This window comes from Chelonia mydas, chromosome 4 (assembly GCF_015237465.2).
Source record: "Chelonia mydas isolate rCheMyd1 chromosome 4, rCheMyd1.pri.v2, whole genome shotgun sequence".
Lineage (NCBI taxonomy): Eukaryota > Metazoa > Chordata > Testudines > Cheloniidae > Chelonia > Chelonia mydas.
The window spans coordinates 17,946,384-17,970,607 of NC_057852.1; the positions used below are offsets into that span (position 1 = coordinate 17,946,384).

General features: G+C 42.5%; 1 protein-coding gene across 8 annotated transcripts in view; it reads right to left on the reverse strand.

Annotated features, from left to right (window-relative positions):
- Window positions 1-5,568: 5,568 nt before the first annotated feature.
- Window positions 5,569-24,224, reverse strand: part of RASGEF1B (RasGEF domain family member 1B) — a 364,027-nt gene continuing 345,371 nt past the window's right edge. For all 8 annotated transcript variants that reach the window (XM_043545445.1, XM_043545440.1, XM_043545443.1 and 5 more), the window contains 10 exons: window positions 19,693-19,905; window positions 19,495-19,569; window positions 18,096-18,191; window positions 17,530-17,632; window positions 16,275-16,354; window positions 15,125-15,220; window positions 10,503-10,598; window positions 9,336-9,459; window positions 8,563-8,635; window positions 5,569-6,924 (listed from right to left, as the gene is read on the reverse strand). In XM_043545445.1, the coding sequence (XP_043401380.1) occupies window positions 6,900-6,924; window positions 8,563-8,635; window positions 9,336-9,459; window positions 10,503-10,598; window positions 15,125-15,220; window positions 16,275-16,354; window positions 17,530-17,632; window positions 18,096-18,191; window positions 19,495-19,569; window positions 19,693-19,905 (981 nt within the window). In that variant the 3' untranslated portion in view covers window positions 5,569-6,899. The remainder of the gene's footprint in view (window positions 6,925-8,562; window positions 8,636-9,335; window positions 9,460-10,502; window positions 10,599-15,124; window positions 15,221-16,274; window positions 16,355-17,529; window positions 17,633-18,095; window positions 18,192-19,494; window positions 19,570-19,692; window positions 19,906-24,224) is intronic.

Consider the following 24,224-nt stretch of genomic DNA (forward strand, 5'->3'; position numbering starts at 1 on the left):
GAAGTGAGCTGTAGCTCACGAAAGCTCATGCTCAAATAAATTGGTTAGTCTCTAAGGTGCCACAAGTACTCCTTTTCTTTTTGCGAATACAGACTAACACGGCTGTTACTCTGAGGCTTGAAATTAACACCCACAGTCTAGACAGTCCTGTGCAGAGCACCTATCCCTGGGGCCAGCTTTTCAAAAGAGCTCAGTGCATGATGGGTGCTGATTGCTTTTGAAAAATCTAGGGCTAAACATCCCTGGAAGTTAACTCTGATCCTGCCTTGCCAAGTAATAACTGGAGAAAGGAATGATAGTCCTGCCCAGCTCACTGCTGTTTGTGCTGCCCTGTCCCCTCTCCTTTTCTTCATCTTTTGTTCCTCCTTTTTTGCTAGCTTCTTCCAAGTTGGCCAGAGCTGTCAGAAAACTGCAGGGAAGGGAAGCTCTAAGGAAACCCTAATTCAGGCTGAAGAAACAAACCTGCCACCAGCTTTAATTCACATTTTCCACATTCCCCTGGCTCCTGCGGATCAGGTGACCAGATAGCAAGTGTGAAAAATCAGCACAGCAGGTGGAGGGGCAATAGGCAGCTAGAAGACAAAGCCCCAGATGTAGGGAACTGTCCCAATTTTATAGGGACATCTGGTCACCCTACCTGCTGAAGAAGAGTTTCAATGTAAGCGTTGAAACAAACAGCACAGCCATCTTAATTTTTGTATGCAATAGGCTGCTGCATTCTGCCTTGCTTTATATCACATATAACTACCAATTGGGCTGGGAGTCATTTCAGGATTTTGACTCCCTGTGAAGGAGACAGGCTAGCCTATTTTGGAGCGCCCTTGAGAAATAGTAAACCCTCGTCCAGCACAACAAAGCCCAACGAACCAGACTTTGGCCAGGTGTGCCTGTTTCACACACACACACTCGTCCTGTGGTTCAATCCAGCAAGACAAAAAGAGTATGAAGGTAGTGAATGGAATGCCTCCCCCATATGCTTTTGCAACCCTCTCTGTGCATTTACTGCAAGCTTTAGAAATAGCCTGGTCCCGTAGGTGTAGCGTGGCCCTACCTGTCTGGTTGAGGCAAGGCGTGTTTCTTTGAACTCCCTTTCCCACATGAGTCACCCAGTTCTGGCTCGTTTCCCCCACATTTAACAAAGGGAGGGGGAGGGTAAAGAGCTGGAGAGAAAGCTCATGCCATGAACCGCTGTGGTGGAGTGTTTGGAAAGCAACACAGCAGGCCCCACCCTAAATAAATAACACTAGTTGAAAATGAGTTTTGGCCGACCATTTTGATAAAAGCCAGATGCACTGGGTGGTTGTTCACGGCCGCTTTCCAAGGGAGAGCAATATCTTCACCTGGTTTTGCCCTAGAAATTAAGAGTGGGCTTTTCAACCGCACTCAGCCTCAGCCTAACTGAGCTCTGCTCCCACTTAAGTCAACAGGCATTTTAGCACTGACCGTGCGTGGGGCTCAGCTCCCTTTGTACAGCTGTGTCGCAACAGAGCGGCTGTGTAGCTCTCTTCATTCTCCACGGGCGTGTGCTTTACAACGGTCACTAGCCTCTGGCTATGCTGTGTCAGAAGATAGCGGAAGGGGATGGGCGCTCTTCCCTGCCTCTCAGGGCTGTCGGGAGAATTGATAAATTAAAGCTTGTCAGGTGCTGAGAGACTACTGCAGGCTATACAAGTACCTAGGATAGGTAGATAGATAGCAGCTGTCTGGCTTTGTTCTTGGTTAATGAACATTTCAGTTATATTCCATTTTGAAAATAACCCATGAAAGGTGAGGGAGGAGTCAGGGATTCATCTATGTGGTCCCATCTGGCCTCTACATTGAATTTTTTTTTTTTAAGGGAGATAAGTTCATTAAGTGCTTCATCCTGCATACATTGAAGTCAGTGGGAAAGCTTCCAGTGACTTCATGGTGCAGGTTCAGACACGAAGGCCCAGGTCCGCAGAGGTATGCCGCTGTTTAAGTCTTGGGCTTAGGGGCCTAAATCCCAGTTTTGGCTCCACAAAACTCCTGTTGCATCCTAGTTTTCAAACTAAAAGTTCCCTATACACCCATGCTTCTGCCTCTGGGAGTGTGCACCACCACCTCCCTCTTGGCACCCAGCCACCTAAGCCCCACAGCCAGTCACAACCAGGAGAGATTGGCATTTGGCCACCTCAGGCCCCACATGTGACTTATCTGGTAGACGTCGACAGGAGCTGCCTACCGGCAGCAGGAGAAGGTGCAGGTGGAACAGCTCGCCTATGGGACAGCTTCATCAGGAGAGGATAAGGGAGCCCCACCTCAGAATATCCCAGAGCTCAGCAGTAACAGCATGCTCCTGAGAGGTGAGAGACCCCTGTTCAAATCCTCTCGCCTCCTCAGGCAGAGAGGGGGAACCTGGGTCTCCGGGCAAGTGCTCTAGCCACTGGCTTTTAAAGGTATAAGGTGAATGCCTCCTCCTCCAGCTAAGCTGCCTGACTCCAAGCACCCATCTCTGAGAGGGGACGGGGCTTAGCACTCACCTCTGTTCTGAGCATCTCCCATTGGCTGATTTAGGCCACTCCCTGCCTTGCCAGTTGGCTTTTATGGGTTGCATACTTGAGCACCTATCTCTCTCCATTCAGTGTATAGTGAGTCTAGGCGCCTAACTCAGGCTTGATGAAGGATCGCAGTGTTGGTCCTCTGCTTTTCTAAGTCCCTCAGGCCTTTTGGTGAAGCCCAGTGAACTCAATGGGCTTGCTTTCATTGACGTCAAAGGGCTTTGGATTAGGCTGCAAGGCCCTGATTCAGTCAGGTTTTGAAACATTGCCCTCACTGTGCCCATGCCTACACTTAAAGATACGTGTGTGCTTAAGCACCTTGTTGAATCAGGGCCTAAACTGTTGACCAGCTTTGAAAATATTTACTGGTTTTTTAACCATGTTAATCAAGAGGAGATTTGGAGTATGCGGCTGCTCTCAATTAGAAACAAAGGTATTGATTTTAATGAGAGCTGAATTGAGCCTCTTACGGTCAAAATATGAAAAGGGGGTGAGATCCACATGGGTGTAAAAGGAAGCAATCCAGAGTCAATGAGCGAGTGCTGCTAGAGACAGGTCAGGGTCTGGAATGAGCTCTTTGACAGCAGCCTAATCCAGAGTCTGACTCCCTTCCGGCCCCATTGCAAGGCCCTCTTGTGCGAGAAGACTTTCCCTCCATAACCAGGAAGAAGCGATTGGGAGGAGGAGGGGGGGAACTAAAAGGGCATGGTCTAACTGGTTCAACCCAAGGAATTTTCTTCTACGTGGGAAAGGAAGAGAGCAGACCTCTCAGTGAGGTACACTAGCAAGCTCACTCTGCATCACTAATTAATTTAGAAAGCATTTAGATGCTGCAGTCCTGGGTGGTAGAGAAAACCCTACTGAGAATGTTCTTGCAAGGCTGATATCATTTTGACTCTTACCTAAAATGATGCATCTTTCAATTCTCGGTGGAGTCCTAGTTCAATGGTCATCAAGATTAGAGGTCTTGGGAGTCGCAAGAGAAGCAGTGGTGCATGGTGTTATCCCACATGCTGATCAAAGATATATTTTCTCTTGCTGGCTTGATCACAGATAGCAACTATAAAACAAGCTTCTCGCTGTTTATTACACACAACAGGTGATGCCTACATTCATGTCAATGCGGAGTCTGCATCCAAAGCAAGGGACTTAGCTTTACCTTTGTTTTTTTCCCGTCACCACGTGCTTCATCAGCCAAATGACAGGTTCCCTTTTGGAGAAACTGCTGTGTATGGATTCTGAAGGCCCTGGTAATCATCTTGTCCCCATTGGCACTACTGGAGAATGGATACCCAGGTTCCAGATAAATCACCCTTGTAATTTCACTGTAAGTTGTGCGCTGCTCTCACTCTCTTTTCGCATTGAACCTCTGCTCGTTTGAGCTGGTGGGCTGCTTGATGAACATAGTTCCTCTGGATTCAGTGGCTTTAAGTGAGAGTTTTGAGAACTATTCACCTTTCAGAGGTGCGTAGCATTTCATTTCAGGTGCTTGACTAGTCTGATGACTTGAAAACTCCTGCCCTGCTAGCCAAGCGCCATAAGATCAGCATGATCCACCTGTTTCTGAAGTATCAGGGGTTGGCCATTGCCAGAGGAAGATTCTCCATCTTTCTCCTCCAGCCACGCACCAGTACACATTAGCCAAGTGTGCAGTGCTTGACCAGAGGTTAGCATCCTTTTGAAAGAGCTCAATATTTTAAGGATGGAGCTAACTTTAGCTTGGTATGTCTGAGCTCTCCATACCTCATAGTCAATCCAATTGTGTTGGATTTGGTAACGTTAAAATGCCAGTGCTCGAAATTCAGCTGGGGCACATGAGCACAACTCCTGTGAAAGCTGGTGAAGTTGTGTCCACAGAACTTAGGCTGTATTTGGAGCCCAGTTCCTCAGCTGCCTCCTCCTATTACCATGTTTAAAGAGTGGCATTCACCCCACCTCCCTTTTCTGTTGCATCCAGGGCATTCTCTGCCTTTCACATGGGAACAGCAGAGCTGCATGGGAGGAGAAGGGGAAGTGATGAGACTTGCCCCCCTCTCATCAATAACTAAAGTTCATTAACATTCACATTAAGCAGCCTCCAGCTTGCCTGGGGCAGTGGAATTTGTATCCACTTTTTCATCGGAGCCCCAGGCTGCTACACCTGCGGCCCTGCCATCAGGGCAGTGAGGCCCAGACTCCTGGTTAATAGCATCTGCCTTTCTCAGTAGGAACACCACACATACACAACACGGAGCCCACGCTTCAGGCTGACGTTGCTTAATGCGATTTCTTCTTTTATTTACAAAGGCTTCATTCCAGCGACAGAAATTAGAAATGCATCTGTCACCCAGCCCGGTAGTCTAGTCATGTTACACAAAGCAGGAGGGTAACAGAGAAATTATTTTCACAGTTAAGTTAGCCCCTCATTCCTCTCTCTGCCTTTCCCTGCAATCAACACCCAAAAAGAGGGTGGGTGTCTGGGGGCAGCAAGTGTTTCACCATGGAAATTTCCTTCAAGTATCTTATGATCACATCACTGGGTCACTATATTTATAAAAGGATAGACGGTAACAGTGTTCCCAATGTTCTAACATTAGAAATATAAAATGCCTTGGACATTTCAAGGTTCCCTAGAAGCCCTGACAAGACGTCAGCTGATGATGGCTGGAAGCTATGTTTGCTCGTCTCAGCAGAGACCACCTCTACTCGAAGGAATGACAAAAAAGAGACAGACTAATAGGAAAAGCTCCAATACCTCCCTCCCCCCTCCCACCAAAAAAACCCTCCCTTCACCACCTAATCTCCTTGCATTTTAATAGCTGGCCCCATTGAACGATACCAATCAGTCCTTTCCTACACCTTGTACCATTCAGCAGCTGGCAATTCAGGACAACTTCCCTATCCAGAAACGGTGCTTATTCATGCGCTTATCCTTGTGCGCGTGATCCATTGCTTGCCTGAATCAGGATGGACTGAAGCACATATTTCAATGTTGTCCCAAGCCAGCTCCTATATTGGTAGCTTAGACGGGACACACTGTAGACACATCTGAAAGTCTAGAGAGACGCAGTGCAACATAAATACATGGTTTTATTGTTTTCCATTTTTGAAATAGTGGCATGGTGTTTACAAACATGTCCCTTTGTTTAGCATGTGACTTCCCATCCAGGGCAGACTAAATCTACAGTTTCTCTTTATTCCCCAGGATTTTTCCTAGGATAAATACAGTGGCTAAGTATTTGGAGCTACAACAGACATATTAGATGTGTAACAAAGTGAGCTATTTCACAGTCATAACAATGATAATCCAGGAAGCAAACACAAAGGAGACTGTTTTTGTTCACAGCTGTAGTCAAAGAGAAATCTTTGTTTGTTTCTTGGCATTTTACAATTTCAGTCAAACTGGATTACATACTCCAGTTGTTACCAAAGGGAAAAAAAAAGCAATTGTAAAAATGACGACTTAAATAACATGGATTTTGATATTATTTGTAATGCAGCCTGTGCAGTGGTTTCACAAGTAGAATTCAAGAAAACAAAAGCAGACAGATTGTTTAACTTAATACAGGAAGTGGTCGTCAAGTATGGAAATTTAGAGTAACAAAAGGCAACAGTAAAAATATAAGAATGTCTAGCAAAAGGTGGAAAATAGTTGAAAGAAAAAAACAAAACACCCTACTAGAAGATGTAAAATAGTCCCAGCTACATAGTTACTGTATTTTTCTAGTGCCTGAATTTCCTACCACAGCACTGATTCTATTATTACTTTTTAAAAATATAACTTAGAATGACAATGAGTTTGCCAACCAGCAGCCAACTCAAAAACTTTATGGAAAAAACAAACAAAAAATAACTCTCATTAAAATGGGGGAGGGGGAGTCCCCACAGCAGCCAGTTTTTTGCCTTTTATTAATCCAGTCCTATCCCTTCTTGGCAATGCTGACTCAGGCTGAGCTCCTGGCTATATTCAGCATATTGGCAGTGCAAGTTCTTCTAATGCAGATTTGGGATTCAGCTGGAGGAGTGGAAAGCCCTATAATCCAGTACCAAACCATGGAAGTCTTAGTAGCAGCAAGCTCCAACAAAACGAAGAGAAATATTCCATCCAGGTGTTGTGAAATGATTCATACATGGAATCTGAGATCTTCAAAGGATTCTGTCATTCCCGTCCTCAATCAATAGCCAAGCGAGTTGTGATTTAACCTGATCTGTCCAATCTGAGAAGGTGCCTGTTTGTTCTTGAGTTAACCTGTCTTATCTTCATTGACATGTCATCTCAATTGGCTGCACAGTTCCCATCTCTTCAATGCCATTCAGTACACACACAAAAAGTAAACCAAAGCGGGGCCCTTCCTAGTCCACATCACACAGTAGCGGCAGGAGCAGCAGGCATCTCGCATGTTAAACTCTGCCTAAAAGTGTTGACCTAGAGAGAGAGAGAGAAGTAAATAGCAGCATTCATTAGAATGATGCAACTATCCTCAGATAGGCTCAGACTGCCTCCCATAATGCTGACCTCAGTTTTCTGCATTATCATCATGTGTTCTGGCAGGTTTTCAAGGCCAGACTCTCTCTCTGTTGGTTTGTCTGAGTATAATCAGCACTAGGTGTGTGCATCCCCAGCCATTCATTTGCAGAGTAAGAGCTTTCCCTCCCCAATGGATTGGCACTAGTCGCACTGAACTGTTAAGTCTCCCACGATGCACAAGAAAAAAGTGCCTGCAGCAGAAGCCAGCTGAACAGCAACCATCTGCGTACGTCGGAAACCAAACCCCAAAGAACTCTACGCTGCAGAACACTCTAGTGCGCCCACCGGGCCCCTGAAGAGTGGACAGGAGCAGTAAATGTATTACACCAGAGATGGCCTTATGCTCTGTGGGACCTCAAGTGAGGAAGGCAGGTACTGCCAGAGGGCGTACTGGAGAAAATTGAGTCCTGGGTTCTTTCCTCGCTGGAAAGAATTGGGGGTGGGGTGAGGGGACTAGAAACAGCTTAAAAAAAAACAAACAACCCTCCCCTCACCCCCCAATAGGCTTTGTGAGCTGTCACCTCTGCTTCTACCACCAGAGAAACTAACATGAGCTATGAGTTGCTGAGGCTGCCAAGGTTATGCTTAAAAGGTTTGGCCCTGCGTCTAACATTACAATAAGGTTATTGCCTAGTTCAATGGTTCTCAAACCATTTTATTGGGGTCACTAGAGCTGGTGTTAGACTTGATGGGGCCCAGGACCAAACCCCAAGCCTCACTGGGGCCGAAGCCCGAGATCTTCAGTCCTGGGCGGCTAGGCTCAGGTTACAGGCCCACCCCCTGCCCAGGGCTCAAGCCCTTGAGCTTCAGCTTTGGCTGGCTTACCCACCCGGGGCGGTGGGTCTCGGGCTCTGGCCCCCCGCCAGCTTGGGTGGGCTCAGGCTTCAGTCCCCCCACTCCTGGGGTCGCTTAGTAATTTTTGTTGTCAGAAGAGGGCCGCAGGGCAATGAAGTTTGAGAATCGTTGGCCTCGTTTAAAGCAGCTGCCAAAATGCTACAGCCCTGTCCATCCCTCTCTCCATGAATAAGGATACGAAAGGGAATGAACACACGACATTTGTTATATCAGCAGCAGAGGTATAGCTATGTATAAGACACATCCCAAATTCTGTTTTCCTACCTGGATGCCAAAGTTAAGTCATCCATTTTCACATGGAGTTAGCCCAAAACTCTCTCTAAGTTTGAGAGCCCAGGTTCAGAATGGGACAGCTAACTGAGGCACCTCTATTTGAAAAACTGAGCTCACAGTTTCAGTGGGAAAAGCTGTCTAAAACTTCAGAGAGGTTTTTCTAAACTGAGTTGGGCAGGATATCCGAATTTAAAATTAAACTGCATTCCCAATCCCTTTGGGGCGAGATAAATAAGAAGTGGCTGTACTAATTCTTCCAGAAAATCCAGAAGCTGAGAGGTGGTTTTAAGTTGATACTCTGTCCCATCTGTTGAAGCATATAATGTGTCATTTGGTTTTTAACTGTCCGATGCTAGAATTACATCTCCCTCTGTTGATTTATTGATGGCAATAACCTTTGACACACACCTTAGAGTCTTCCATCTGTCCTTTTCAATGTGATTCTCAGGACCTTCGCTCTCATAGGAAGCCAAGTAAAGTGCTGCAATCAGAGGGAAGAACAACGTATTAGTGCTACTGGCATTTTAAAAATTCACTATTCTCCTACAGTGTCCTGCAGCAAAATAAAATCTCTTCATATTAGCCATCCATCAGATTATGGCTCCACAGTTCCATTACCAAGTACATCGTCACTTACAATTGCATTCAGCCAATACTAACAAAAAGTACATGAGAACAAAGACTATCCTCAGGGAAAAGAAGAAGAGCTGAGGAAACTTAAATCATAGGAGGGTAGAAGCGAACACTTGCAAAAGAAAGGTTTGAGCTCAGAGCAATATTGCTTTTTGAACTAAAGGCACAGTCCCAATTGCTTTTCTAGCAGCATCCCCTAGGTCAAAGCCGTCTTAAAGGCAAAGCAAATACATACACTTTCGATTATGTTTTTGTGGACTAGCTTCCCAATTCTTATTTGTTTTTCCATTCCTTATAAATATTCTTTTATTTTAAAGCAGGGAAAGGGCCAAAGCCACTTTTCAGAGAACACACACACTTTCAAAAGGTAACTCTTATTCCCTGTGTTTCTGTGGATCCACTGTAACTTATAGATTCTGTTTAGATTTGTGTAAATATATTCCAGGACTAGGTGGTCCTTCATCAAAGTGATAATTTAACACAGGGAAGACAGGGAGCAATATTTGGCACATAATCATTTGAAAAGCAGAGCACAGTGTATTCCTTACCATCTTCACTGAAGACTGGGACAGTGAGCAAGTATTGCAGGATCTTCCGCTCCCTCTCAAACGGACACTCCACTTGCTTCCATGTCATAAACTCACTCACTTGTTTCGCTAACTCCCAAAATTTCTATAAATGGGGAATGGGGGGAAACAAAACCCCAAGACATATGAATTTTAGCACTCTGATTCATTGAACATAGATCACAGAATCATAGAATATGAGGGTTGGAAGGGACCTCAGGAAGACCACCCCCTGCTCAAAGCAGGGCCAATCCCCAACTAAATAAATGAATCTGGGTTTAAATTAGGCTAGATTTTTTTTTCCATGATGAAAAGTTCTGCTAGAATAGGTATTTCCACATGTAAAATTTCAGTTTTGACAAAACGTCATTTTCCAACAGTAAAATGTTTAATTTAAAAAGTTTTTTGATCCACCTTAAACATAAGGGCATTCCAGATCATACAATTCGGTTTAAGAAAAGGTTACTGAAACTAATATGCATCTATATGCTTAGTATTTCCCTATAAGTAGAGGGTATGTGTGCAGAACATTAATATACTGCGATCACGTATACACACTCACATCACACTGAGAATTTAAAAAGCAGAACCCCTGAAAGACCGACTTGTACCATGCAGCTAATACAACACGCCAGCAAGCAGTGGAATGTAGCAACTAAAGATGGTTAGGAACTAGAATTTCCATTCCATGGGAAATTCTGATGTTTCAAAAAGTTTGTTCCAATTTGGAAGGAAAGGCTGAAACATCAATATTTCCTGCAAAACAAAAGTTTTACTTCTAGTATAGTAAAAATATATAAATAGTAAAATTAACATAATATTTAAGTTTAGATAAAATGAATTGAAACAATCAAAACTGATAATTGTGACTTATCCACCATCCCTATCTAAAAACTGGCAACATTGACACATTTCTACAAAATGTTTTGATTTTGACAAATCTGTATTTTTATTTATTTATTTGGACAGAAAAGCATTCCATCAAGATTTTTGACCATCTCTAGTAGTAACTGGTAAATGTACTAAACTTGTGGCCTAATTTTGTTCCCAATGAAAGCAGGATCAAGAACTGGGTTATATTTTCTGATCAGGGAGTTAAAGGTATGGCAATTAAGTAATATCAAGTTCTAAATGAAATGTTCTACTCACTTCAAAATTGACATGGCCGTTTGGAAGGCGATTGGCACAGCCCTCATTGAGAAAGTAAATGTCTTTGATTAAGAGACTGAAGAAAGGTATCACGATCTACAGAAAGAACAAGATTCCACCTTCAGTATGACACAGAATCGAGAAACAACAGTGGTACCACATGTATGAAAAATTAAGTCACATTGTATAAAAACTAAACATCATACTGAAAAGTCAAAGTCTGCAAGTGTTCCTTTCATCTTGTGGGCATGCTGCATTTTATATACATGGAGTTATCACCCCACTCAGTCTAGTCTCTAGTTTCATCTCAGTTCCACCTCCTTTCTTTGTCCCAGACTCCTTCCATCCACTGTGCCTCTGGAAAGCCTCTAGCGCTCTCAGAATTGCACTTAATCTATCTGTCTTCATGGCCATTCTTGTGAACTGAGGACACAACGTACATTCACTACTTCTGGAGTGACAGCTGTCTGCCTAACGTGCTCCGTTTCTCTTATAGTGGCCCTCATTGGTTTGACCTTTCCTCACCCATGCTTGCAGACTCCAGAATGTTTACATTCAGAGGTACCCCACTTGTCTGTGCATTATAAACAGGTATCTGGATGTTAATGCCCATGTTAGAATGCTGTGGAGAGCTGAAAAAACACATCAACAGCGATAAAGCCCAAAGGGCTGGTGGTGGTAGTGTTGCCATATGGAGGTCACTTCTGCAACCAAAGAGGAATAGTTTTTCCTATAGACTCTGCTCTATGCCCCTCAATCACCTTTGAAGGTAAAATAAGAAGTAATGGATTTAATTTGCAGCAAGGGAGATTTAGATTAGTTATTAAGAAAAACTGCCTAACTAGAAGGATAGTTAAGCACTGGAATAGGCTTTCAAAGGACATTGTGGAATCCCTATCATAGGAGGTTTAAGAAAAGGGTAAACACCTGTCAGGGATGATCTAGGTATAATTGGCCCTGTCTCACAACAGGTACCTTCCAGCTCTACATTTCCATCCTTCTATAAAGGCTCCTCTTTCCAACCCAGACAGGATCATATGACTGTTTCAGCCAATGGCTAATAAATGGAGCTAGTCAGGAATCTGTCGGAATGATTTCCTGACAGAAAATGCAGTTCCTGAAAAATCAAAACTTTTCCATGGGAAAATTGAATAGAAGTACTTTGTTGTGGGTCAGTTTGATTCAAATCAGAATATTTCATTTTGTTGAACTGACCCAAAAAGTTTAATTTTGAAACAATTCAGTAAAACTATTTTCCTATGGGGCTCTCTTTCTTTATATTGGGCTGGACTCCCTGGAGGACTAAATCTCCCATAATACAATACAGATTTCCTTACGACCAAGCTTTCCGTGGCACATCATGGGAGTCACAAGACTAGATGCATCAAAGGAGATATAGGTTTGGCTAGGGAACATGGCCCATTTGAGAAAATGGTGGCACCAGGGTCCTGAACTACAGCTCCCATGAGGCAGTGCACCACAATGTGGGGGGAAAGGTTCCGGGACAATTCAATAAACCAGAATGAAACATTTTGACTTTGGGAATGTCAAAATGTTTTCTTTTGAGCAAACTTTGAAAAAATTTTGCTAACCAGAAATTCTGAACTTTTTTATCCCACTTTGAGACAAAAACAAATGCTGAAATTTGGAATTTCCAAATTTCACTCACCCCTACAACTAAATATATAGGAATAAACTCTCTGGATTCCTGAGTCTACATAATGCATGCAGGATTTTACACCTTGAGATCTCACACCTTGATTTGTATTCAAACAGGCTCTTCGCTCTCAAAACCCATATTTTATTTCTAAGTGCAAAACATGCATCGGGAACAGAATGTATATGAAGTATCTTGCCTTAAAGTTAAATTTATTCTTTAAGCACAAAGATCAGGTTTATTAATCCTGACATGCAGAGCCAATATTATAAGAAGTTGATGAATTATTTAGTAACTTGCCTCTAACTGGACGTAGGTTAGCAAGCTATTTGGCTCCTTTCCAAGAGAAATTCAAGGGATGCAACAAAGGTTCTGCATTAATGTATGTCCACATCCTGATTATTTCTCAAACACTGGTTTATTGCGAAGAGGTTGTATCTTTCTTTACTTCCATTTCTCAGAAATATTACTGCCACTCTTGTGTTTCAAGAGAGGATTCTTGGCCCAACCTGACTAGGTCAAGAATAACAAAGTATCCTTGTGGCTATTCAGACTAATGAACCCCAGCAAGGCACCTTTAAAGCTGAACTGGTAGTGGCCATGCAGAGAAGAGACATTTACTCTATAAGAATGTCTAGAGTAGCACTTGTGTTCCCCATTTTGACTCAAGTTGACTAACAGCTTGAAATGCTAGTCTAGACAGTCCAGACACATTTGGGGTTTAGGACACAAGTGCTTGTGGTTTACTCTAGGCAGAGTCAAACACTGGAACAGGGTAATCTTTACACAATTTGCCTCCCGCCTGCCCACATACCCATTTCAAAACAAAATAAGAGGAAAGTAAAACCTCTTATATGCAATACAATGGGAGCAATTTCTTCCTTGTCTCATTCATCTATAGCATTATTACTAAAATTAATCCTTCCGGATCTTATTATGCTACTGGTGACTCTGATCCTGCAAGCTGATCCACATGGACAAATGTGGCCATGCAAAATCAGTGAGGGAACTGGGTTTCTATGCACGTGTCCATCTATATAGATCATATCAGAGGACCCGGACCAGCATTAGTAGTCCCACTGAGATCAATGGGACTATTTGTGGAGTACAGAACTTCTTAATACGAATAAAATCCCATGGGATCTGAAACAAACAGTTTTTAGTTTTTTGTTTTTACCAAAGCCCAAGGATACACAGCACTTTAAAACAGCGACAATGGTACTAAGCAGCGACCAAACTTTCAGTCTAATACATCTTTGACCCAGGACAATATGTGAAAGATACACTGAGCTTTTCCCTCCAGTGTCTTTCATCCAAAAAGCCTCATTCCATCTAATGGTTTGCACTCTGATCCGCTTTTCTTGTTTGTTATTTTGCTGCCAAGAATCTCTCAAAAATTGATCCTTTTGTAAAGCAGAATGAAGAGGAATTAAAAAAAACAAACCAGCAGCAGTGTAAAATGGATATTTGTGTCTGCCACTGCAGGCAAAACAGACGTGCAGACAGAAATCATTTTCTTCGTGGCGTTTTTAAGTTGTTAAAAAAATATTAAATATGCCACGTTTCAGAAGAATAAGAGTAGAGCCTGTTGTGCACCCACTAGACCAGTAGTTTTCAAACTGTGGGTCGGGACCTCAAAGTGGGTAGGGCTGGCTTAGACTTGCTGGGGGGCCCAGAGCTGAAGCCTGAGCCCCATCACCTGGGGCCAAAGCTGAAGCCCAAAGGCTGCAGCCCTGGGTGTCGGGACTCAGGTCACAGGCCCCCTGCCTGGGGCTGAAGCCCTTGGGCTTTGGTCTCCCTCCCCGCCGCCGGGTGGCAGGACTCAGGCAGGCTCAGGCTTCGGTCCCCCCTCCTGGGGTCCTTTAGTAATTTTCGTTGTCAGAAGGGGGTCACGGTGCAATGAAGTTTGAGAACCCCTGCACTAGATTATTATTTTTATTCTTCTCGTGTTTACTAGTCCCTATGGAGCACTCATCAACATTTCCACTTTCTTTCTCCCTATTCAAGACCTACATTAACATGAATCTGCCTCTCTCAGTGTATATCTCGCATGCAAATAGCATCCTCTCTGGGAGGAATACAGAGCTAGGAATGCCTTCAAGAGAGCCTTCTGCCTCTAATACCGAAGACATTTCTCAGGGCTCTTCAGGTTGTTTTTTTAAACAACTCTTTGTACTAGCTTTCATTGCCCGCAGATAGGCTAACTGGATTTCCTTGAAGGTTCTGGTACTGAAACGTACTCTCCCAGGTCTCCTTCCCTTCCACAGAAACACTGGTGTCCGGAGGAAGTGGAGAATGGAAGAAAAATCACTGGGGGCAAGTATCGTGTGAGAAATGCTCATGAAAGGAGTCAGATTGAAACTCCTTGAGACTGAATTTCATCTTCAGGGTGGCACAGAGCATGAGTGGCACCAGTGCATGCTTCCTCACACTGCTCCACTATTGCTCCTCAGCTCAGATCTGGAAGGACCAACAAATAAGGACAACAGTAGTTCAGCCACTCTTCCTTTCAAACCGTGGCCTTTCCACCTAGACTGCTGACAACGGAACCAAGTGCCATCTGTGATGTTCTCTCTGCCCACTGGGACCTGAGCTGAGACCACTAATCCTACTTCATTTAGAACATGAAGACAGTAACCTCTTTCAGTTGGTACGAACCTGTACTCTGCTTCCAGTTGAAATCATGAGGCGAAAGAATCTTTATCCCAAGCCCTCTAATCTCATAAGATTTCCCATTTCTTTCCCTGTGTGTTCTCAGATACCATTCCAGAGGATAAAGTCTTGTTCTTGGTGATCTCCTACACAAGCCTCATGGGTGGACAGAGACTCAATGTTGAGGCACATATTTTAAAGGAAGCTGACTGAGGTTAATGCCTTAGAATTTGAATCGCTCAAGAACAGCTCACCACATAGCTTAACAAGCACATTTCATTACTGTCCATTTGGTAAGCGATTCATGAACTACCTTCTCTCTGTTGCTATGAGCTGTCAAGGACCTCTGAGCTGCTCCACGCAGAGCGGTTCGGTAATTGTAAAAATTGCTAGAAGGGTCCATCTGATGCTATAAGTGGGAAGAAAAGTAAATAATGAGCTTCGGAGATTTAGTGCCGATACACGTACAGTGCTTTTCACAAGAGAGGCTAGGTTTAGAACGCAAGAAGTCTATTGAATTGCATCACAAATGCCATCTTTAAAGTACAGCTAAAACAGATCTATTGCTCTAGTAGATCCTTACACATAGAAACTCACTTTTAAAGAATGCTCACTCAGAATGCCCAATGAGCAAGTACAAATCAGGCTTTCATAGAGGCAAGGCTGTGCATAAGCCAGACTTTGCCACACTCCCTCCCCAAAAACTGTACTATCAACTCAAATTCCAAGGCTAAAATTCTGCTCTCAGAGCCATACAACGGATCTCAATCATGAGACCAATATTCTGCTCTTCCAGTGTGTGTGTAACTTGCTGTGACATTAATAGGAGTTGCATACAAGTACTGAGAGTCAAGTTTTCTACCATACAAATTGTTTGAAAAAATCTCAACTGGATTGCCAATTAATTCAAGACAGTTAAAACATTTGTAAAAGCAAATCTGAATCCCTAGGGTAACACACAAATTTGTAACCTTCATGTTGCCCTCTACAAATGTGTTAGCTACCTTGAGTTTGTTAGCAGTCAATGAACTTGAGATACACCAGCCCCCCCAACTCTAGTGTACACACACCCTTAAGGGTTAAATTCTAGCATTCAGATTTGAAAGCAGAATTGTTCTTGATTTATTTGCTAAGCCCCAAGAAGAATTACCCACAATTTCAAGTTCCAGTGGAAAAAATTTCAACTAGTTCCAGTTGGCTTTTGCAAGTAGGTTTTGCAATAAAACTGCAAGGTATATTGAGCTGCTGGCTCTTCCAAACCCAAAAGGGATGCAGCAGGAATTAACAGAGGCCAGAAGTCAGTTGAAGGACTCCAACAGAGTGCATGAATTTGCACTAGGGACATGCACACATAAAATTTCATTCAATATTCAATAGGACAGGACCCAGTAAGACTCACATTCCAGAACAGTCAAACCTACACTCTGTTGACAGCAGTGTGACCCCGTATCAGTTAAACGTACCTCAAGAATGTCAAATTTGGCTGTCTTGACTTTTGCCCAGGTCTTCTTTAGCCGGGAGACCGGACTCATGTTCATACCAGCTTTATCAGAGAAAGGCAATTTAAAAATTTAATAGAACAAAACTAGTCTAAGATAAACAAAGTAACTAAGATGCAGAGTAATTCTACAATGAAAGCGCTATTAACAAAAGAAGGCTTTTCATAGGAGATATATTGGTAGTAAAAATACCTAGAAATGGCTATATTTACAGTATAACAGAAACAGCAGTATCCATCAATTCTACATGTTATTGATAGATCTTGATTTTTCCCTGTCTGGCTAGGAATGGGTTCCATGTATTTTAGCCCCAGATTACGTCTAATAAGGCTAGGAGATTAATAAAAGGTATCCCATTATGATACTTTAGGATGAGAGTTAACAAAAAAAGTGGGAGATGAGATCTGAAAAGTTACAGTGTAAAAATTGAGGGCAACCTCATTATTCTCCTTAAAGTATGGTCAGTAAATTATCTGAATATAAGTGTATGGGCTTCTATTACGTTCAATGCAGTCATCAAGTCAAGCAACATCAGCTATGGCATACAGAACAGATAGACCTCTCACTGGAAATCTAGAAATAGAGGCTGCCCCTGCTACATCTCACCTCCCCCATGCAGATGCAATGAGGCTAAGTGAAGGGTCACCTTTACACTCTTTCACTATACAGACTAACACGGCTGCTACTCTGAAACCTTTCAGTATACAGTGTCTTTGACTATTATATACGATGGTCAGTGGAGCCTGAGACGACACCAACTCCTCCTGAAGTCAACAGGATTTGAGTTACTTCAAATGGGAGTAGGTTCAACCCCGATACTCCAAACACTTAAGCATGAAAATAATTTTACCCCTATAAGTAATACCATTGATCAGGAGGATCAGGGCCATTGCTGAGAAGCCAGTGTGCTCCAAGGAATGGGGTTGGAGGGTACTGAGCTTTTTGAAGCACATATCATCAAACACGAAGTCTTTTAAACACAAAGTCATCTCCCTCGTCCTCTCTTTTTAAACAGTATAATTGAAGGTAGCTTGAACTAAAACACTCTTTTCCAATCTTTTATAAATGTATAATATTACAAAGATATTTATCTACTCTCCATCATTTCCTTCCCTTCCCACCCTGCTGGGTACTGTAACTAGAGAATAGGCTCCCATATTTAAGCATCAAAATGACGATTTTTAAAACTCTCCCCTAAATCCCCACACCTTATACTCACAAATAATCGCCATTAAGGAGTTAAAGTTGCCAATGTTAAAACACTCCCTGGCCACGTCAATGAAATATTCTATCATTCTTGCTCTGTGCTTCTTCTTCACAGGCTGCGAGAGACAAATAATACGGTATTATTCTTTAGCAGGAAAGGGAGACCTCCACTGGACTCCAAAAAGGGATGACATTATGGTTGAACGTCTCTTCTGTAGGTGTTGCAACTTCACAGTGTGTTCCACAAACAGAGCAAGCGGCATTCCTTCCTCCAAATCACTTATGACAGGACAAAGACAAACCAAAGGAGTTAAGGAACTTCAGGACTGTGAGGGCCTAGGGAATTATTGGAGAGGGAATCTTACGAAAGATTTGTGGAAGGAGGTATCTAAACAAGAGAGAAGGTGGTTGATAAACAAGAAGGGACAGAGGCTCTTCTAGGCATAAAGGAGAACATATGATGGTGGAGGTGGAGATGGGAAAACGCCAAAGGGAGAGTAATGAAGCAAATGATACTTCATAGTTTCAAAAACAGAAAACTGGAAAATTGTGGTGTGCCAAGGAAAAGGACGTGCTCACCATGCAGATTTCTGTAGCAACTAAGTAGCTGAGTCTGTTAAACCATTCTACGTAGGCTTCCAGGTTACGGGTCTTCTTTCGATCAGCATAACAGCCCTGAAGAAAGAAAGGGAAAACACAACCTCCTTAACTTATTCTGCATTCTTCTCGGAGAGAGAGAGAGAGAGATTCCTAACCTGCAACCTGGCCACCTTAAGCTTTCACCCAGTCAGATATCATAAGGTAAAAGTAGGATCAATCACCAAAGAAAACTCAATGAGATGCAGAAAAGTGGTGTTGGTGATGCAGCAGGTGATATTTCTCTGAGGCCTTGATTCAGAAAAGCACATATGCAGGTGCTCAACATCAAGCACCTGCTTATGTCCCACTGAAGTGCTTTGCTGAATAATGACACTTAAGCATCTGTTTAAGTACTTTGCTGATCAGGGCATGAATCAGTACTAAAGCGATGCTGAATCATAATGCAAGGGGACACTGTGGTGCTGGGTTTTGAATGAGATATTAAATCGAGTCCTGACCACTCATTTGGCATGTCCAGTCCAGTGTCTAGGCCCAACTGCCAGATCACATTCTGCCTTCTTAAAATTCTCCCAGTAATTTCAGCTGGAGTCTTATTCTTCCTTTCCTGTTCTGTGCTATTAGGTAGTGCACTGGAACAGTTCCCACAATTCATCCCAGGGGGTCTGAGTAGCAGTGAGTGGAGAGATTTTCATTATCTATAGAAAAGCATTTCAGAATCCCAGCTGGATAAAAGCTATTATATTTGGTTTGCCACATTTGAGGAGAACGGGTAATTACAGTTCGAATTACATGGCGCAGTCAACATGCGGATCATAAGCATCTCCGGAACATGAGCGAAAGAGGTAACTGCTCCAGCACGGTTAGTTAAAAGCAGTTTGTCCTTGCCCTTCATTCTATAACTCAGAATTCTCTTCAATACATCTTGTTCTGTACCTGCAAAAAGGACTGCAATTTCACCGTCCTCGGTTTCTTTCAAATAGCTCAATTTCTTAAAAGGACAGGAGGGGAATAATGGATGGGGCAAGTGAGTGATGTCAAGGTTGAAATGCATCTCATCTTGGCTATAGACCACAGAACGGATGGTCAAGAGAAACCATTCCCATGGCTAGAGCCTCAGCTGGTGTAAAAATCACTGAAATCAATTTAAGTGAATAGGAGTTTGTTTGCCGGAGCAAAGACAGAACATGAGCTTGATTTGCCCCCTAAATGGACAATGATTCACACAAGTAAAACCAGAAAGGGGATATTTTTAAAAAGTTCAGCTGTCAAGCATATTCATGCTGATATCTATCTAGAGTTAAGAGTATTCTAACTATCCTGTATCATGCTTATAGGATACCATTCCAGTTCCACAACTGCTCTCGTTCCCCTCCATCACCTTGTCATTGTCCAAAGGATCCTTTTGTACAAACGCCTGGACAAACTCTTCTGGTCCAATGTAATTGAGCCTCTCCTACATTAAAAAAAAAAATTAAACCAAGCAATCATTTCCTTTGCTGATTTGCAGAAGCAAAAAGTAGGAAGAATAAAATTGTGGTTGGAAAATACATATATGAATGACCTGGCAACAACTTACCAGCTCTATGTGAGTCAGCTGCTGGGCTAACATGTAAGGGTCATTGCAGACAGTGATTATGTCCCTCTGTATGGACTGAGGTTTGGTCTTCAGGACTGTCAGTCGATCTGTGGACGTTGCATTGATTTTTGCAAGTACTTCTTCGTACTGGCTAAGAGAGGCAAGTTTTCGGATCAGGCTCTGGATGATTTGCTGTACGTTCTTCCGATACAACTGCCATGACACAAGACAAGCAAAGGATATTCCAAGAATATGAAAGGCTACTAAATTCCTGATGGATATGCATTATTAGCAACTTAGAAACTCAAAGAACCAAATGTATTCTTAAAGCAACCATTGCCAAACCAGTACATTAAAGACCATGCATTTAACATGTAGTCCTTGGGAACATTTAATTTAAGGTTTGATTGCTTTAGGGATTCAGTGGTGTCCTCACCAGTCCAAGCCACAACTGAGAGGTAAAAGCACCTTTCACCTACAGTGTAAAATGAAGCATTGTCCACCTGGGTAAAATACCATCTCCCACTATTCAAGGCAGCAAGGAAAAAACCTAATCCATGAGTTTAAAGTGTAGTCATTCTATGATGCTACGGGGGCCTAATTCTATTTTCACTGGTGTAAATCAAGACTAATCCCATGAAGTCTAGGTCTGCTCCTATTAATGTCAAGAGGAGTTTTGCCATTTACCTCAGTGGAAGCAGGGCCTTCAGCCTGTAGGTCTGCTCTCACAGAACCATTAGGTGGTTACTTTTCTATATTCAAGACACAATCGTAAAACGATTAATGAAATGCTTAAGTGCTTGAAAATTTGAAGTGCCCAAAATCTATCAAAGGCACAGTATAAGGTTATTGGTCTAGGAATGGATGAATGCTACCTGTTCCCTAATGTACTTGTCACTCACTCCAAAGATGTCACTTTTAAGGATTTCTGAGTTTGCCAGATCACAATCATGCTTTTTGTGGTTTTTAATATTAACTTTAAAGAAAAGACCTTTTCCATATTAGAGTCAAACACTAGACATATTTGGGTCAAACTCAGGCTGGAAGTCAGTGGAATTAAACCAGGGATGAATTTGGCCCATCGTTTAGTAAGTAAGAATCATGCACATAGTGCCTAGATAAAATGTACTGTTTCTGTAAATGAAATCTTTTAAAGACAAAAAAAAGCTGCACTTTCCACTATGAGCCACAAAAAACATTAATAAAAATCTTCATTATCTGTATAATAGGGTGTACGGGGAGGTGCACATACACCTCCCGTCTAAAAATAACGAGTGTGTGTATATATAACAGAGCTTTGTGAAAGATTTTGTGGCACACGATGCATATTCACTGAAAGTCTGACAAAGCTTCTGACACACGCAGGCTGAGGTCTGGGACAGAGTGGAAGCCATGTAATAGTCAGTGTCTTAACCCTCAAACTAGGTAAATGGTGGCTGAGTTTCTGGTTTGTACGAACCCAGATTTCACAGCTAAGTTGGGTGGGGTGGGGAAGAAAGAGGAAAAAAAACTAAATTACACCAATGTAAACCCAGAAGATTCTCTTTCAGTAAGACCTTACAAAACCAAATTTAAAATCTATCTATATATCCACAGTTCGCAAATCTACATACAGAGCTTTGCACAGCTCTCTAACATCAGTCAGGGAAATTAATCCACAGTTGAGCTAACAATAATTACAAAATGACAGTCATATCTTCATTCACAGCTTAGGGAACATCTCTCTGCTAAAAGGCAGGGGGTGACACACCTGCTACATTACTCAGATATATGCAACAGTCTACAAAACACTGCCATACCTGCAGCTTTCTTTTGGGACCTCTTCAGGGCATGAACATGACAAAGTCAGGTTTGGCATGGGAGTGGCATGACTTTTGACCTGGGTGTGCATGACATAATCATTTGGGGCAGGGCTGGGGTGGCGAAAAATACACGACAATGGGTCTAATCCATTATGAAACAATCTTATGATCCTGCTTTTCCAGCACAAACATACATGCTCCTAAGATAAATATAGTCAGTTAGGATGATAGGCTATGCAAATTAAAGAGTAAAAATATTTGAAGAGCCCAGGCTCTGTTTGGCAATAGAACAAGGCATCATTAACCAACACAACTGTGACACTGATTGAACACTGACTGTGTGTACCTGAAAACCCTTCTCACAGCCAAATCTGTGTCACAAATAGAAAGATTTGGGAGCAATTTTCACTGCCATACCCACCTCCTTACACCCAAATTCAGGAACAGATAAAAATATTGTTTGAAACTTGTTTTCAATCTGCATTATTGTTGCAGCAATCAAAGCAGAACATAAATGAGGAGTATTCCAAGAAACACAGTCAGAGGTTCAGTGTAGGAACTGGCACCATTCTGGTTAAAATGGCACAGAAGGAGTCTGTGGTTTTACCTCTCCCTCCGCTCTGGGGGTCATTCCCCCCAGTCAGTCAGGCCAGCTTGTTGCAGATGCTTGCAGTTTCAGCATCTTTTTAGATGCTTATGATGTACAGGGGACGTTTTTATAAAAGACAGCCCTGAAAAATCCCTCGGCTGAGAGCAACTATCACAGAAACAGGCAGATAATGGGTTTCTACTTTAGAATTCAAGCTGCGGGACCTGATGGCACAACACACTTTTATATATGGCTGGTACAGCATCATTGCTTGCGACCGGAGATGAAACATATGGTGAACACATTGCTATAGATGGATCTTCTGTCCCTAAGTAGTTTATCCCGCTGATTTTGATCACCCTAATCCTAAATGTCTTTAAAACAATAACATTCATAAGAATTCTTATGCAACTGTATACTTGTCTCCCTCCCCTACCGGGCCACAGTTCAGCAAGGCACTCAGGGAGTTGCCTTGTTTTTTGTGCAAGAGCAATCCCATTGACCTCAGTGAGACTTTTGCACATGCTTAAGTACTTTGCTGAATTAGGACCACTATTTAGCATGTGAGATCTGTTGCTCAGTCTCTCACAGCTGCATGATACTTTATAGATTTACCTTAAACCACGGAATATACATGATTTAACTAGAAACCTAACTTTAAAAAAACAAACAAAACAAAACACAGTCCATTTGTCAGTCTAAACACAGCTCAGTTTCCTCTCACCTAGTTGTGTGTAAGACAATTGATGAGTTTTTGTAGTGTAACTTGAGATTCTGCATTTAAAAAAAGCCTTATTGTGTCTAAGTTCCCTCACAACACAAATAAATAGCATGACCACATATGGAAGACTTACGTGAAACAGAAAGAGCTATACACATACTTTCTGTGCTACACAACAACAAGACAAACACTTTGCAACTCTCATCCACTCAGCATATTTGAACATTCCACATATATATCACCTCTTGGGCATTATTTCAATTCATCAACCACATTGCTGACTTGTCTCTCCACTCATAAGTTATGCAGCAACCCAAGTTGTGAAAAATAAGATCACTCCTATAACTCAAGTTGTTCTGTGTCTCAGTTTTTCTGAAGGGCCCTTTTAAATATAATGTCACCATCACATTTTGGACCACTACTATTGAGTCTGTTATGGAACAATGAAGGGAGGAATCAAGCCTAGAAATAAAGGGATAATGCTGATATTGATTTTTAGAAAGTTTTGAGGGTTTGGGATTGTAATGGATATGGAGCCTTCCACCTTTAGGTCACCAGCTTATAGCTGGTCTACAGTGATAGTGACTGAAAGTCATTACTATCTGACGGATGTTTGATGGTGTATGTAAAGTGAGTTTGTGTTGTCAATCTAGATAGGAGATATGGTAGAAAAAAGGTCAATGCAACTCAGGGCTGCAAATGTAGAGGCATCACATCATGACACAGGGAGGTAACAGTCCCCTTGGCACGTGGCTCTCATGTGACTGCACATGTTCATGAAGTATTTTACCATAAAGAGACTGCAAACTGGACACAGACTAGGAAGAAATCTATTAGAAACTGGAGGAAATGACCTGTGAGAAGAGATTAAAAGAGCTAAAGGACACAGTTTTTCAAATGATGATGGGAGCTTAACAGTCTAGAAATACTTGATGAGTGTATAATCTAAGGAAGGAGAGGGGTAGATGTAGGAACAATAGAATTAAATTATGAAAGACGAAATTGAGGCTCAATATCATGACAAACCTAATGACAGGGAGCTCTAGTGGTCTGATGAATAATCTTGCAAAGGAAATGGCACAAACTTTACTCATTTGCACATTTGGAATGAGACTGGATGAAAACCAGTAGTAAATGAAGAACAGGGAACGATCCTATACCAGCAGGGATATGGCCTAAGCCGATTAAGTCCTGTTCATCTCTAGATCCTATAGTTCAGTCCCTTCTGGATAAAAAACCACATGCCAAGGTCCACCGCTGCAATCAGCATTCATTAGTATCTTCATCCATTGCCTCAGCAGGGAGGTCAAGCACTGAATGAGCCATGGAGTATGAACTCCTCTCTTGCTCAAAAGGGTGGTTCCTACTAGAAAAGTTTGGGGTATTGTGGGAAGCTTGCACGATTGCCTTCTGTGTGGGG